The sequence below is a fragment of the Cupressus sempervirens genome, chromosome 3 (assembly GCF_028749045.1).
Source record: "Cupressus sempervirens isolate cs-2001-9-10 chromosome 3, ASM2874904v1, whole genome shotgun sequence".
Taxonomy (NCBI): domain Eukaryota; kingdom Viridiplantae; phylum Streptophyta; class Pinopsida; order Cupressales; family Cupressaceae; genus Cupressus; species Cupressus sempervirens.
Window position 1 is genome coordinate 1,034,956,306 of NC_143120.1, and position 16,731 is coordinate 1,034,973,036.

At 34.2% G+C, this 16,731-nt stretch overlaps 1 protein-coding gene across 5 annotated transcripts; it reads right to left on the minus strand.

The window, feature by feature from the left end:
* Positions 1 to 1,398: 1,398 nt before the first annotated feature.
* On the minus strand, positions 1,399 to 15,127 carry LOC149570269 (uncharacterized). 5 transcript variants are annotated; one of them, XR_016362901.1, is made up of 15 exons: positions 14,986 to 15,126; positions 12,667 to 12,810; positions 12,215 to 12,342; positions 11,847 to 11,997; positions 11,349 to 11,458; positions 10,972 to 11,055; positions 10,813 to 10,861; positions 10,500 to 10,591; positions 9,879 to 10,014; positions 9,567 to 9,646; positions 7,765 to 9,410; positions 4,443 to 4,580; positions 2,847 to 4,318; positions 2,178 to 2,282; positions 1,399 to 1,848 (listed from the first exon to the last, which is right to left on the minus strand). XR_016362901.1 is itself a non-coding variant. In XM_089822908.1 (13 exons), the coding sequence occupies exons 2-13, from the start codon at positions 12,766 to 12,768 to the stop codon at positions 3,564 to 3,566; spliced, it is 3,471 nt and encodes a 1,156-aa protein (XP_089679034.1). In that variant the 5' UTR covers positions 12,769 to 12,810; positions 14,986 to 15,127; the 3' UTR covers positions 2,711 to 3,563. The 5 variants fall into 5 exon arrangements, 3 of the variants coding, with proteins under 3 accessions (XP_089679034.1, XP_089679032.1, XP_089679033.1); XR_016362900.1 differs by lacking the exon at positions 2,178 to 2,282 and having other exon boundaries at positions 9,879 to 10,017; positions 14,986 to 15,123; XM_089822908.1 differs by lacking the exons at positions 1,399 to 1,848; positions 2,178 to 2,282 and having other exon boundaries at positions 2,711 to 4,318; positions 14,986 to 15,127.
* Positions 15,128 to 16,731: the final 1,604 nt, after the last annotated feature.

Sequence of the window (16,731 nt, forward strand, 5' to 3'; positions counted from 1 at the left end):
TATTGCTTAGAAAAATTTGGCAATAAAATCTCTTGATGTGCAAAATGCAACAATTTCCTCAGCGAAGTACAGAAAATGTTTGATTCTATAAATTCACAACAGCACCCAAATGATCCTAAATGGTCACCCCACGTATCAATGAAACCAACTTCTGGTCAATATTGAGTTGAACAACTACAAAACCCTGCAAAAGACATCCAAATACTTCAGCCCTACAGGTATTGAAGTGTTAGATGCATATGACAAACATTACATATGGCAATAAACTTGGGTGATCTCAAAACTCACAATGCAACTAACCAACTTATGTGCGAAGCACTATCCAATGCATAACCCACTTGTCCACTTTCTGTTCATGATACTCCCACAACATATTTTGCATGGGCCAAGTCAAATCCTAGCAACTTGCTCCTTTACTCAAAATCTTCCTTCATTCTAGGGGCCCCATGCCATCAGAACCTACAAACTCAGCAGTTACTGTTTTTGTTTGGGGTCAAAATGACCTACTGTATGCCAAATACTTCTGAATCAGTTTTTTTCATGGAAATTTAGACAATCTATGGGTTGTGCCGTCTACTGTATATGTCTCAACTTCTAAATGATAGACGTTCATCGCTTCAGAAAACTCTACATACAAAAGTAAATTATCAACAGAAATCTGAGAACATTCCACAACCCGTTTTTAAATATAAAAAACAGAATCTGTCATGAGTATGCAATTTCAAGTGGCAACAGAGACATGCCTTAGGACGTACAACATTTATACAAATGTTAATTTCATCATCTGGTAACAATCCGGCATCCTGATAACCTCGATGACCACTGTATTGAATCTCCATCCAGTGTATATAATAAAAGTAAATATCATTCTTGAGAATCCAAAAGATTAAGACATTCGCAATTTCTGAAGATAGGACTTGTACAAAATAAGGGAAAATATTGACACCTAAACAAAGGTAGGTAAAAAGTTTAAAAGGAGAAATAGCTGATGCCCTTTACATTTACAGCCATTGTAATATAAATGTCTTTAACAATATTAGTTAAGAACCCTGCAACTACAATAAATAAAAGCTACAGTAAATAAGGCTTTTTAAACATGAAATTCCCCTAAAGCTATAAAAGTTGAAAAGAATAAAATATATTAAAAAATGTGTTAGGCTTTAGCTGCTACATTTGACAATTTAAGTTCACCTAACATCTTCACACATCTCAAGTTTACTGCAGTAGCAACATTCATGCCAAGTATTTCAGAACAATATCTATCTAAACAAACATATTTTAAACTTTAGCCCATATAAATTGATCACAGAACTAAGGATGCCACTGGACACTATATCAATCAAGAATGTATAGGTCAAAATAGTTAGAAAATGCTACTGAGCAGTAATCATAAAAAGATTAACAAACACAAAAGAAATTGTATTACAGGTCAATAATGGTGAGAATTACAACATTATTAACAGTTGATTTACAATGAAAATTCCCAACAGCCTCGATCATATAGCGATTTTACAAATGAAAATGAAATAATGGCAACAATATCCATTGATAAGGAGAAATATTACCAACATTTGTGATGCAAAAATAATAAAAGTCAAAGGATGGTGTAATCATCCAACAGTTTTGTCTAGCAATGACAATGCTCATATATCATGAATAATAACAGCAGTGTTTGCTGCTACAAAAGGCAACAGATCTTATCATTAATCACATAGTGTGAGTCACTTTCCCTATTCCAAAGGACTTCAAACCCAATTATAGCAGGTGTCTTCACAATTGTAGATATCCAGGTTGAATTCTTAAATAATCATAGAATCAATAGCCGTTGTCCCGTGGCAACAGATCTAACTGCAATTCAATAGTGGCAACTCAAAAAATTAACAGGTACTTAACATCATTCAAGGGATATAACCTGTTCATAAAAGTTCTAGAGCAGAAATGCCTAATAATTGCAGGTCTGATGCTTGTTTATGTTTACAAACAAAACTAATTTACAGTGATTGCCAATAACATGTTTATATTTTTGGTCAAAAATATCTATATGTTGCACTATTTTCCACGAAGTGTTGGAAACCATGCCAAAAAAAGAACAATCTGAATATATCAAAATATTATAAATATATGTGCTCCTATGGTGGTCTATAGTAACCACCTAGAAGAATGTCACAAGAGCTCACTCTGTAAAAAATACATCATCTGTATTTTGTATATACATCATCTGTATTCGTAGTGTGCAAGTCCTTCACATCTCAGTATTCAATATACTGACTTTAAGCAAGAACCTACAATATAACTGTAAACTATGAGCCTCTTATCTATGAGGTCTTTGGTTCGAGTCTACTTGATCTTAAAAAATAATAATAATCAATAACAACAAATAATAATTAATCTTGGCTTGGGCCTATTACCCATCTAAAAAAAACTTATTCAAATTCTTTTAAAAGCTGACAGTAACTGCACTAAAAGGAGTAGAACTCAAATTTGTTTAAGTTACAATCTCGCTAGAAGTTATATGTGAATTAAATAAGGCTAATACAGCATTGACACTCAGTGATTGAAGGGAAAAACATATATCTGTCAGCAACCAGCAAAGCAAGGAAAACAACATAAATCTGTCAGCAACCAGCAAGGCAAAGCTTGAAAAGAAGAAAAAACCTAGACAGAAAATGAAGCTTAAACAATAATGCATAAAAATTAACACAGGCAACAGTTGCATGAATAGAGCATTGAAAAGCTTTTTCTGCATGAATGCAGTGTTAGATTACATTTAATACATATGTGCAAACCAACAATTACAATGCAAAAGCCCTCAACAGCATGGGAAGCTTATCAAGAGATGTGCCTACCTCTTGGCAAGATCATTGAAGCCAGATTTTCTCAACAAAATTTCTCAATTAGCTTCACTTCAAAATCACCCATCAGTAAATTAGAGTTTGAGAGAGACGTATCTTAACAACAGTGAAAAGCCCATATATTAATGCTGCCTATCTGGGTGCACATGAATAAAATGCAAGCACCATTGCAATAGCCATTCATCCTCAAGCCCTGTTGATATGTTCTCTTGTGCTACAACTCCATACCACTGAAAATATGTAGGATTCGGGAGTACTGTTTTCTCCACGACATATAATTTATTAAGGAATGAATAAGGTGTGACTTCAATTTTTGAATCAATTAAATAACTTCTTCAAAACCCCTACAAGTCAGAGATTGCCATAGCAGCACAACAAGCATTCTCCAGAAAACAACAGACCAAATTCATGGCAAATTCCATGACAGCCAACTTCAAAAAAGCCAGGCTCCACAGGGACATAGCTGTTGTATTTTTCTCCATATTCCCCATCAACATACAAAAGAAGTAGCACTGAGTTTTCTTCAAAAAAAATGTACCAAAGAGCACTTGCTCTATGGAATCCTGTTAGTCACCAATTTTCAACTTTTGGAATTTGGACCTTGAACCGGATAAACCAATTTATAATAACCAGCACAACAGATTGCACCATTTAAGCTTTTCAATGATTGCTATTCTCTAATGCTCCACTTGGGAGCAGTAATATCACCCTTCACATTTCAAATGGTCTACTGTAATAATTTTCTGAGCATGGCATGTGGTACATTGATTCACCATAAGTTGGAAAGGATTTATTCAATCCACTTTTAGGATCCCAAGCACCCATTCTTTCTTTGTTCCCCATCTCTAAAAAATTTCTCTCCCCAAGCCCAGATTCAATTGCAGAACTCATTCTGTTCCAACTATCCCCCCACCCATTTGCACCAACTGAAGAGCTTCTATAAGATAAATTCATTGGCTGTTGAAAAGATTGCTGAGAGAACACGGAATCAAGGCTCATTTGAGATTGTTCTCTCATCATTGATGGAATCATAGTGTCATTCTGACGGGACAAGTATGATGTGATGTCTCCAATTTGGTCCTGAAACGTAAACTGCTGCCTTGGAGAAGTCAAACTTGAATTTGAATAAAATGGCTTTTGCTTCAGCATCTGTAGCCTCGCATCATAATCCGTAGAACCGACCTGTTGTAGGAAAGGAGATCGAAGTCCAAGATAGGACTGACCAAAACTAGAATCAGACAAATCCTGCCTAGGACCACTAAAAACTGAGTCGGGACCTGCAGAACCACGCTGGATTTGTCCTATTGGAAATTTTCCTTTTCCAACAGCCATTATTGCAGGATCAATGAACTCCACATCATTAGAGCTATTGCCTCCAAGTGTTTGATTTGCTAAAGAATACAAACTAGGAAAAGCATTTTGCGACAATATCGGCTCATTCTGATCTTTAGTTCCATTTGAAAACACTGCAGCAACACAAGCATTGCATTCAAAATTAACTCCTCCGCAAAGTTTACATTCACAATTTCATCTTGCAAAAATAAATTATGAAAATTATGCAAAGTAACGACTTCAATTCCACCCAAAAACCTGTAGTAGGAGGTTCATATGTCCTTTCAACTCTCGGCTGAGGCAAAAATCCAGGAGGAGGAACTTGAGGGCCCCTGGTAGGAACAGAGAAGCCAGGTGGGGCAGAAAACTGAGACCTTGAAACAGAAGGCGGTGCAACTGCAAAAAGAAAAAGAATATGAAATGTTGAAAATGTTTCTTTATTAGCAAAACGAAAGTATCAGACTTAGCCACAAAAATGCAGTATTTTGTGTACAATTTATATTTCAACAACAAAGACAGCAGCCAAACAGGCTCAAAATAATTAATACAATGCTATGTTGCAAAAGGGAACATGGAAGAACAGTACTCGAAATTGTATGCAAAAAGAAATGTATAGGGAAGGAAAAACAATTGATTGAAAATTCACAAACTAAGGAGTTGCAATCATCACTTCATTAAATGAAAGAGTTTGATTATACAACAAAACTGACAATGCTGAACAAGAAATTAAAGCAATATTGGAGAGTTAAGTCTACTGAGACCTCTTATAACATATAATAAGATAAACTACCAAAAATCACGCAATTCTATTATGTAATAACATTCCTACTTTCTCAAAACAAGAAATGTTCTTCACTGGTCCTGTGCAATCATCCACACTATTGATCCCATATGATTAAAGAAACCTCATCATTAAACCTATCAAATGAATTGGCACCTTAAGAGTTGTATTTCTGCATCTTTTACATAGATTTATCTAAAATTGCTATTCTAGTTAATTATTTAATTGAAAATAAATAATTTGTTTATTTGTAATTAACAGAGGATGTTAAAAATTATGTTAACCAAGGTTTTTCTTGCAGAGTCACGACAACATATTCTTCTTTGCCCCTGTTATCAGTTAGGTGATTGAAGTTTTTAATACATTGAATTTTTAACCTGTTAAAACCTAAACAGACTTGATCATATAATCCTCAAAAATATTTTAATATTTCTACACCACACAAGAAACAGATAAAACTACAACATTATTATTTCAGCAATTGACACCATGAAAGAATTATGCAAGTAGCTTATTACATCTCATAATGATATTGATTATACAAACAAAAACCAACCTTCACATTATTTTTACAGAATTGAAATTACTATTCTTGAAACGTGTCTCTCAAGTAACTTCACATTTATGTCCCATCTTCATATTGCTACTATAATTGTAATTAGCTACACTATCATCAATGACCATAAATTTAGAGTGCCAAGCATTCAACGATGTAATTCTAATATCTATCCATAATTTGGTGCGCCATAACTACCAAACATATGTTGGTACACATATATTTGACAACAAAAAGTAACAAATCAATGAAATAAACATATTTTATTAGGAACTAGGCCTACCCCACAAGACCACTCCTATGTCCTTTTGTAAGTTACTCTCAACTGGTGACTTTCCTTGGTCTACTGAAAGATCACATTGAATCCAGTCCATCCTTTCTTAACTTAAATAAATATGTGATATGAATATCAGGATTTAACTCTGTGATTTTGAGTCAAACTCGATGACCCATGTTTCATGAGTAGTGATTCAACATGAATCCATCTCTCATGAGAATAAATGGAACACTCACCACTCATTGGATCTAGGTGATGCTCACAGCGGTGAAGCACCGGGACTTCCCGGGAGGTCACCCATCCCAGTACTACTCCAGCCTGAGCGTGCTTAACTACAGAGTTTCCTCCATAGTTAAACCCAAAGCTTATTCCACGTCTTCAAATATTCCCAAGCTTATTTCAACTATTCTCTTGGTCCACCCACATCAAACCAAAATTTTGGTGATTCGAGCAACTTAATTGCATATGACTGAATTTTGGCTGCAAACCCACTCTGAAAACACCTGCTATTCTATAACAATTTGAATAATACATGGATGTAGCTCTTCTACAATCATCATCTTTGACAATAAACTAATCAAAACTAGCATCTAATACTATAAAATTTGCAATTCAACACTGAAATTTGGCTTATCAAGAAATTTTAGTGTCCCTTAGCAGTTGTTCCATCCCATAAATTAAGTCACGAAGGTTATAGGGAAAAGAAATTATTGTTCTGATTGTTGTTAATCTGGCCTACTGACACCATATGTCAACCAAAGGAAAACCCTATCAGACAGGTCACAAAAGGCAGCTTTAGCTTATGAAGCAAAGCTATCATATCATTTAACTATCAGAATGGATAAGGGAGGGACAATTGAAACAAGATAAATATCAACTTATTTTAAACCCACACCTTCTTACAATTTATTTAGCAATGTATTAGTTTGTTTATGTGGTTTTACTCATTGTCTATTTTCAATGTTCTAAAAACAATGACCACTACTGTCATGCTGGTACTATTTTAAATGTTAGGTCATTTTCCATTTCTAATTTTGACTCCCCTTGTCTAAGATTTCTGTAGTCTCAACAGGATCCTGTTCTGTTGTGAAGGCCCCACTTCGATCTAGCAATATGCTCAAGGAAACAGGTGCTCATGACCTCCACTAATATAGCCAATGTAATACTTGTGACTTGTCCACTTACTTTTGAATCCTGGGAATCGATCCCTTACCACTACACCAAGCCTGCTGAACTTATTTTCTACATTACTTTATGTGAAACCTGTTGCCATAACATAAAAAAATACAACACCTTCAAATCTGAATATATAAAAGCACATGGTTTGAATAAATTAATGCATTAAGCACTAGAAAAATATTTAATCTAAAATTTGCATATCATAGTCCCTAAACCATTCAGTTGTACATGTTAAACAAACTAATTTCTTCATACTCATAAGAAGTTGTCTGGCAAAACTCTTAACTATTATAAACTATTTCTACCAACAATTTCCTCATCATTCAAATATTAAAACCCTAAGACAATAACCATGTAAGAATACTGAAAAATTAAAGGACAAAACTCATAAGAAAGCTTTTTAATCTCATATGATATATTGGATATATTTAAAACTAAAATCATCCAAACATTTTCAGAAAGGAAAGCACAACGTTTTACTGTAAGAGAGCATACAGCCAATATAATTTCCTTAAATCCCTCCACATATAAACACAAACAGAATCACAAAAACAGGAAAAATACAACCAAATAGATGAATCAACATCTAAATAATAATATCTGTGCTGGAGGACAAGACAGTTGCAGTATAATAAACCTACCATACCTCAGAATATTAACAGAACAAATAGCATGTTGAATACCAAAACAAAACAAAAAATGAAAAACAGGCATATGTAGGATAAGAAGTTAAAGAATATAATAAATCTGATATTATATAGCTCAAAAAACATTTTTATCACCATACCTGCAGAACCAGATAGAGGAGGAGGTGCACTCCTGTTCGGAAGTATCTGATATTCTTCATGATCAAAAGCAGCCCTATCATTCAATGGTCTGTTGACTTGTTCATAACCAGCTCTGTCATCCAAACTATCTTTTCCTTTTGACCATGTCTCTTGAAGCTGTCCACTAGAAATTGGGGACTTTGATGACGAATGACTTGATTCTACAGAAGACCCATCATGTCTTGCAAATGAGAACCTGGACTGCCCATTATTTTGCAATTTCCTTGAGCTCGATATATCCTTCGGGAAACCACTAACTTTATCTTTCTCCCCAAGCAATGCTTTTGTAACAACATCATGAGGACTAGTTATTGAATCATCTTCCCAAATGTCAATGTTCAAAGAAAGAATATTTGAGATAATCTTATCCTCCCCGCTGTCTGTACCACTGTGATGCCTAATGTGAGTTTTGTCACTGTCATGCCTTTCCAAGCGTTGTGATTTTTCTGAAATAGAACATCCTTCAGAAATTTGCTCACCAGCTGGCGCACTGACCTTAATTGTTTGATCTTCTGCAATGCTAGAATCTTGAAATGGAGTCAAAATAGAACCCTCAGATCTTACTCTAGAAAAATCAGATTTCCCATCAACCTTGTCAGTTTTGAAACAGTTCTTATTAAGAATGTCCAAATTTAAAGTCTGTAATGGCAAGACTGCACTTGGATCAGTTTTTGATATAGCTGTGTCTGCATATGCGTCAGATGTAGCAGTGGATTTCCATGAATGGAAAGACCTTCTATTAGCATCTAAAGGAAATCCATGTTTTAACTTTCCCGCAGTTTCTGAAAGCATCTTTGTAACTGATCCTGGACATTGTTCTTCAGCCTCAGTTGAAGTGCACTGATCCTCAATCTCTGAGACGCAAACTTCATTTATTGATTGAGCCATAGATTTTTCATCAGGTGTGTTACAATCACTCCGTAACAAATTTGCAGAGACTGTTAATGCATCTAGTGGAAGCTTTCTGACATTGAAACTACTGTGAAAAGCTCTAGAACTTTCATTTAATGCGGAGGTACTTAAATCATCAAAATTGTTATTAAAATTTACAGAAGCTTCCTGACAAAGGCTTCTGGTCATAAGATTAGACGATACAGATGCATATCCTGATTTCTCAGTGCTAACATTCTGTATATTCAAACTGGCTGTAGGAGCTGAGCTTTGTAATGAGATATCAGATGCCCTCTCAATAACTTCATGAAATCCACGATTTTGCTGCAAACGACTCTCCCTCGTCCTCCTTTCGGGGCTATCTTCCCTGATATATTTTTCTGTAGTTGGTGTACCAGCTGAAGAATCCGCAGCAACACCATTTGTCAAATTTGTCCTTGTTTGCTGGTTCTTTATATTCTGTTTAGATATCACAGAACATGGTGAAGTTTGAGTTGTTTGTGAGCCATTACCACTGACAACAACCAAAGATGGTTGGATATGATCAGAGTGCAACAAAGAAGTAGCTGCTGCTGCTACCACAGCAGCTGACGTCGGTGGATTTGAAGGTGGCGAGACTGATAATGTATGAGAGGAACTTGACTTGAGTTTTGTGGAAACAGGAATAATCGGTGCTTTTGTGGGTAATGTCTTCCCCTGTGTAACACGCAGGCCCCTGCAAACATTGTTTTATATTGACAACCAAGAATTTATTGATTGCACCACCTTATGTAGTTTAAACGCCTTCACATTAATCATTATTCATAACAATGACTACCATATTGACTGAACTACTTGCATTTGGTCTATATTGTAACACTAAATACCATACCAAGAAGCCGCAGCTGGTAGGGGAGTTGCTTTTCCAGTAGATCCATTAGCAACTGTAGTCTTGGCCTGACCACCTACATTCTAAATTAAGATAGCATAGAAATCATAAAAGCAATAAGATTTGAGTTATATATTACACCTTGTTATAAAAACTCCTGTCCTACTGGAAAGATCTTACAAGTTTCAAGCATAAAAACATAGAGGAAGGAATCCCACAAACTGCATTAAGACTGAAAACAATTCATATTGACACATAAAATAATGTTATGAAGTACTGGACATACAGATTCGTTAGCCAGCAAGGGTTACTTACAGAAACAGCTGCTTTAACCGAAGGTTTACTTGAGGAAGCCAAATTTGTGCTAGAGACCTCAAGTTCTGGTGGAGGTAGGCAACTACCTCCACGCCGCTGCAATGGATTTGTGGGACCATGGAACTGTGGAATTTTGCTGCTTGCGTAATGACATGTCAAAACAAAAACAAAACGGGTAACCTTACCATACTTTAGTGAGACTGATAATAACCACTCTAATTTAAAATATAGTTTTCATTAAACTATGCAAGTGACCCAAACTCCTGAGAGAATAAATTGCATCTCATAAACAATTAGCACTCAATCTTTTGGCACTTCTATGACATGGAAATGTGCTAATTAAGAGTGAATTGAATTTATATCCAACTGAACCAAAATGATTATATTTTCATTATTATACAAGCACTTTGGACAAACATTAGTAAGACACTATCAGCACTTAAAAGACTTCACTCTACAATGAGATAGAGAGAAACTAATCCCAGCAACATATGCATCATATATTTCTCCAACAAATATTAACTACCAGAATACAGGACCTTTAGAGATCCAAAACTACTCCAAAAATCAGGGCAACATCAAAAGCAAAAAAAAAAAGAACAATTAATTCATTAAAGATACCTTGCACATGTGGATACCATCTCCTCTTTTGTGAAACTATCTTCTTGAGTACCTATATCGTGCAGGTATAAGCAATCTGGATTGTTGCAAGGCTGAACATAGAAATTAAAACATGTCCACAAATGTCAAAAAGATTATGACAAGCTGACAATCATTTCTAAGGAAACAAGTTTATTAGAAAAATATGTTAAACATGTTAAATATCCTGTAATGACAAACTCAAAAAAGGATAACAAATCAAATACAGCAAGGGAAAATATATCCAAGAAACCAAAAAATGATTTACAGATGAAAAACAGATAGCCTTTCTTACCATATTTTTCAACCACGCATGGCAGTACTTTGTAGTACCAAAACAAGCTCTGCAAATTTAATATCCAAAGGAAAACAAAATCAGGCATCAAATATACTATAGATTTATATTAAAATATTTTTGAAGCCTCTGCAGAATTAAACTAAGATAAAGACTTACTTTAATGGTCTACCATCTAATACATATCCATTTACAACCTGAATACAACGTATAGCTTCTTCCTCTTTCGTATAGGTAATATATCTGAGACATAAACAAAAGATATGAAAACCCAGTCACATTAAACATAAGCCTACTCACGGTCAGAAATACTCAAAGCTTAGTTTCTAACTTCCTAGTTCATAACATTTGAAACATAAAACTCCTACTCATTGGTTGTATTCAAAACAACAAACTTTACAGTGGAATAAGACTTCTTTCAGTGTCATCTGAAAACAAGGCTCAAATTCCAAAAATGTTGCATCCACAAACAACTTCAAGCTCAAAGCAGCAATTGTACATAGTACTATCAAATAAAAGGAACACTTTTAACTTACACATTTGAAGTTGGATTACTGCTAGAATGTTGATTACTCGCACTAGGCTTTGAAATTGAAACTTTCAGAACCTTCCCATACTGCCCAAAGAACTCTCGACGTTCAAGAGTCTGCAAAGAATCAATGCCTTTAGTTGAGTTTTTTGGTCTCTGTGAGAGGTTTTTATCAAGTACTTGAATGATAGTAACTGCTTAAACATTACTATTAATTTTCAAATACAAAATGTGAAAATATTTTTTTAAATTAATAAATTTAGAAAATGCAAAATGCAAATAGTGCAAGAAGAAAACTATTATGACGAAAAACAGAAAACCAGAATGCACTAATTGCTTGGTCTAATTTTAAAAACAGTTTGTATGAGTCCCAACCTCACTGTAGCTATTCTGATTATATAATGCTTGAAGACAGAAGAGGATAACAAAGCATATACACTGCTCCTTAGTCAAAACCTATGCAAGTGCAACTCAATCTTCTAAAGATGGGCAAAAAATTATATACCTCTTCGTCGGCTAAATTTGATGGTATCCCAATGATGTAGACAAGGTTTCGCTGAATGACTCGAACATTGCTGAGATGTTTTCGCATTTCAGATGCCTTTGCCTTTGACTTTTGTGACTTCTGCCGTTTCTCAGAAGATGCATCCATAAGTCTGCTTCATCATAAAATTAAAAGCATTTAGAAAAATAACAAAATAACTGAATTCTAAAATCAGAATATAATTATGTAACAGCATTCTGGTTTTACGCTTTACACCAAAAATAGCTGTCCAATAAACACATTTGTTGCACCAAAATATATTAAAATGTGCGTATTTTATAAAGAAGATTACTCTATAACAGATGCTTTTCAACATTATAATGGCTCACCTTTCACAATTGAATGTCATTCCAACTATTTTTTCCTTGTCATACGGTGTTCGGCATGCAGGACAACGCCCTTCAGTGTTATCCTTCTCGGCCACTTCCATAACTTGATGCCAGCACCAAACACATATCTGGCCAGATAACATATAACTTAATTCAATGGTTAAATTGCATTAAATTACAAAAAAGGGCTACTAAAATAACTCAAAATTAAATTAGTAAGAAAGTGACAAAGATATGTTAGCAAAGTTTTTTACATAAAACTAAAACATGTAGATTAAAATGATTGTTACTATATCTAGAACAAGACAGCCTCATTCTGGCTATAAGATACATTGCAAGTTTTATTAGGCTACCTAGATAAAATCTGCAAACCATTTGATAACAAAGAACTTACTTTAAGCAGTTTATAAAAGAATATCAGTGCAATGTGCAGTATAATAAAAAAGGCTAACCTCATAGCCACATTTGCAAGGTTTCAGTTGACGATCAGTCAAGTCCATTTCCTCCATGCAGAGTGGACAGACATTTTCCCCATCATCATTCACAAAGTCCATGATTTTAAACAGAATCGTTTGATCCTTCGACTTACAACTTTTCTGCGAGTCAAACAGATAAAAGATAAGTTTCAAAACAAATTTTCATTCGCAAGGTCAAGGAATAATAAAATGATTTAAGCTCAGAAAAAAGCATGATCTCATTGGGAGGGAGATTATAAAGTCATTAAATGAGCATACAACTGTTTACAAATTAATGAAAATACAAGCAAAAGCATTCATCAGGAAACGTGGATTTATCAACAAAATCGGTATACAACCGTTCTATGACTACCACCTATAGGTTGACCCTGGAGCCAATTACAAGTCTCCTCACTCCAAGTAAATGACCCAAAACAAACTAAAAGGGGCACACATTCAAGACTGAGGCTGTGAGTTAGGAAAATCTTTCCAACTTTGTGCAAGAGACTCCACCTTCGAAAAAGAGACCTACTTGCATGTTCAAAAAAGTGTGTGCGTCCAACTTTTTTGCAAAAAAATCCCAGAGGTGTGGTGTATAACTGTCAGTAAAGTTTTGCTCCAGCAGACTACCAGGCAGCACAAACATCAGAGCTTCAAAGTTAAAGTGATAATATCCTAGAAATATCCATAAGTGTATAAATGTCACTAAAGTTTTGCTCCAGCAAACTACCATGCAGCACAAGTATCAGAGCTTCAAAGGTAAAGTGATAATATCCAAGAAACTCATAATCAAAATTACTGTGATAAACTATAAAAGCCAAAACATGAAAGCACCAACAGAAACAGTATAATTGTCTATGTTACCCAAAAAAGCAACAGAGAACCTCCATTTTACATATTGAGCAAGTGAAGATTAAGCCACTGTGAATAATCAAAAAACCATGCCTTTCATTTACTCTTTTCTCCCACTTCTAACAGTTAAAAGAAAATCTTGTTTATTTAAAAAATTCAATTTAGACTCAGAGTGCATGATTTTCAAGTGCCAAGAATTATTAAAAAAGCAATGTTGTCAAAAGTTACCATAAAAAAGGAATTTCTATTCCGCCCTAACACATGCAACTAGTCGATGGTTCCAGTCTCGTATAAGCACTTTTTACAAACATATATTGCCATGTAGAAATATAAATTATTCAGTTTGATGGCGGGACATTAAAACAGCTTCTATTATTGCAAATTTGGATAACATATGATTGTATCATCCGCACATTGCGCCAACTGAGAAACCCAATCACCAAAGCATAAGAAAACGTCCATGGAGATTTTAGCAATCACTAGTAGAATTTTATAAAATGCGCTTAACTGTGAAAACTTTTAACCAACCCCGGTCCATATATGTGTTTTCCTTAACAAACATAAGAAATGAAAAACCCCCGACGAAGAAAACATCAAAAGGTTTCAAGAGGCATGAACCGATAACTTGCAAAAAACTAACGCTGGAAAAAATTGTCCTGTATATTCAATCTCGGCCTTAACGAGCGAAACATACACAAGCTATAAAACATAAAACACAATTCATATCGTGAAACCTATAAAACCTAAATAACGCGCTGGGGAAATCAAAAATCTTTAATATGCTGATATCGCTTGCAAAGAGGGTAGTTACAATAGGCCGAATTGCGCTGCTTGAATGAGCCAAACGACATCGATGCTATTTAACGTCCAGATCAAATCTGCTCCTTAAAATCCTAAAAATATACTGCTATTTTTCCCTGGCAAAACACGAACTGCTAATCCCAATTTTGCCCTAATAAAGTTATCAATCGAAGTTGTGCACCACAGAGTTGAGAACGAGGGTTTCAACATTTTGACAACTGTAGAGAGAAAATATTATTCTACAAAAAACTGTCGAGCCATAACCTAAAAGAACAATGTTTCCCAACTTACCCTAAGGAAAAATAAAAAATCGCCCTCCGCATTCAATTGCGCTCTCACATGTGCAACATATCGAAGCTCCGGCAAGAAACAAAATCGCAGAGGACTAGGAAAGTGTTATAAAGCAGAAATTTTGTCTCTTGAGGTTCAAGAGCGGCGAGATTCGAACATACGGCCTGCGCCTTATTAAAGCTAAAGATCTTCAGCCGCCACAAATCGATTTCAGAAGATCCGTCGCAGAAAGATACAACTTCAAACTAAATCGAACGCAAAGTTGCAACAGTAATCACAGAAATTATAACTTTTATGAAGATTATTTGACATCCTCCAATTTAACCCTAGAAATGAAGTTGCGCAACGAAACATGCAACGATAAAATTTTACCTTGAAAGATCTGGAGGTCGCGAGATCGAATCCCTGGGGCGCCAAATCTGCTGAAATTGGTCGCTGATGATAAGCGAAGAAATAAAATGAATGACGGAAAATAATGCGGTGTTGTGTAAAGGGTATTGTTTGTTTGGTTCTTCCCTCTGTTGTTTTCAGTCCCTAAAATTAAATATAGTATCAAAATTACATTAACGCAACGCCGTTTAGTTTCACGCACACCTTCGCCATAAAGCGGAATTTAACGGCGATTGAAAACGGGGCATGAAAAAAAGACTCGACGCCGCCAAATTTGGCGGATATATCGTGCCAGTTAAAAGTGTAGCCGCTTTTATTGCTTCTAAATCTGCGGTGGAATAATGAGTTAAATTTGGAGGGATCTCCTCCTCTTCTTTTCTTTCTTAATTTTTTGCGTGTAACTAAATGTAGCTACGGGTTTTTGACAGCTAGGGCTTTGTATTTTGGGGTTCTTAATTGGAAATTTGTTTTCTGATAGCGGTTCAATTTTCAATATTTGGAGTGAAATACGCGGCAAGGCTTTTTATATTATATTTTTAGTAAATTTAAGATTTCCGCTAGTCCAATGAAGGGGATTTTCGAGGTCAATAATAAAGATTTTAATAAAAATAATAATTTTTATTATTTTAATAATTTATTATTATTTTAAAAGTAGTGGTTTAACACTCCTCTTCTTTATTATATTTTAATTAAAGATAATTTACTTTTTTAAAATATTAAATTATTATTATTACTATTTCTTAACATACATCTTTCTTATTATATGTTAATTATAAATAATTTACATTTTTAGAAGATTAAATATGAGCTTATATATATATATATATATATATAACAAAGTTATATTGAAAGTATAGTTCATGTTTTAGTTTATTAGAAAAAAAAATAATAATGTTATATTTATAGTTGGTTTTGTGGTTCAACCATTTAATTAGCACATAAAAATTCTATTATTTAAAAAATCTAAATTAGAGTTATAGTGTGATGTAGAATAACTTTTTTAATTTTTTCATTTTTATGCTAATTTAGATTATTAAGATTAAATATATGTCAATATATAATTTAATACATATAAATTTAAAATGATATTGAAATAAATTAGTTATTGAAAAAAAATTATATTTAAAATGATATTAAATTTTAAGATTTGTATTTTTTTAGAGGTAAAAGGTCCTAGTCAATATTTATTTTATTAATTATTTGCATAATTTTACAATTCAATTCACTGTAGGCAATGGGATGAAAGAACCTAGTAAAGAGAGCCTTGTCCAAATCATTTCAAAAGATTGGGTTATCAAAACTTTTACAATTTCTCATTTTTTAAAGATTATGAGATGATGATGTTGATAACTGATGCTTCTCACATATACATGATTAAGATATCCTCATTACAAATGTGCCTCAATAGCTTAACAATGCAGTAAATCCTTTATACATTTATTACTTTCCTATTAAATTCTCTCATTATGCAAGAGTTCCTAACCAAAGGTGGGAATGAGTATGCCATAACCATATTGTTCCTACCTTACTCGTTTATTGTCCTTTCTGAGCTTGTATCAGAGTTAAACAACACAAAACACCAACCAAAAATATTTACTAGTAGTGTTATCTTTCCAACTCAAAAAATCTATGTTATGATATGAAAAAATAATATCTGCTATATTTAACTGCAAATAAAATTAAGGGAAGCAACAGCATTTTCCACATCCCTCCAAGATAAAGCCAATT

Coding starts and splice junctions, on each gene's coding strand:
- LOC149570269 (XM_089822906.1), bottom strand. CDS start 12,768: ATGGACTTTGTGAATGATGATGGGGAAAATGTCTGTCCACTCTGCATG. Junction 11,998..12,214: donor ATGACATTCAATTGTGAAAG/GTGAGCCATTAT, acceptor ATGATGAAGCAG/ACTTATGGATGCATCTTCTG. Junction 4,581..7,764: donor TCCTCTATCTGGTTCTGCAG/GTATGGTGATAA, acceptor TTCTTTTTGCAG/TTGCACCGCCTTCTGTTTCA.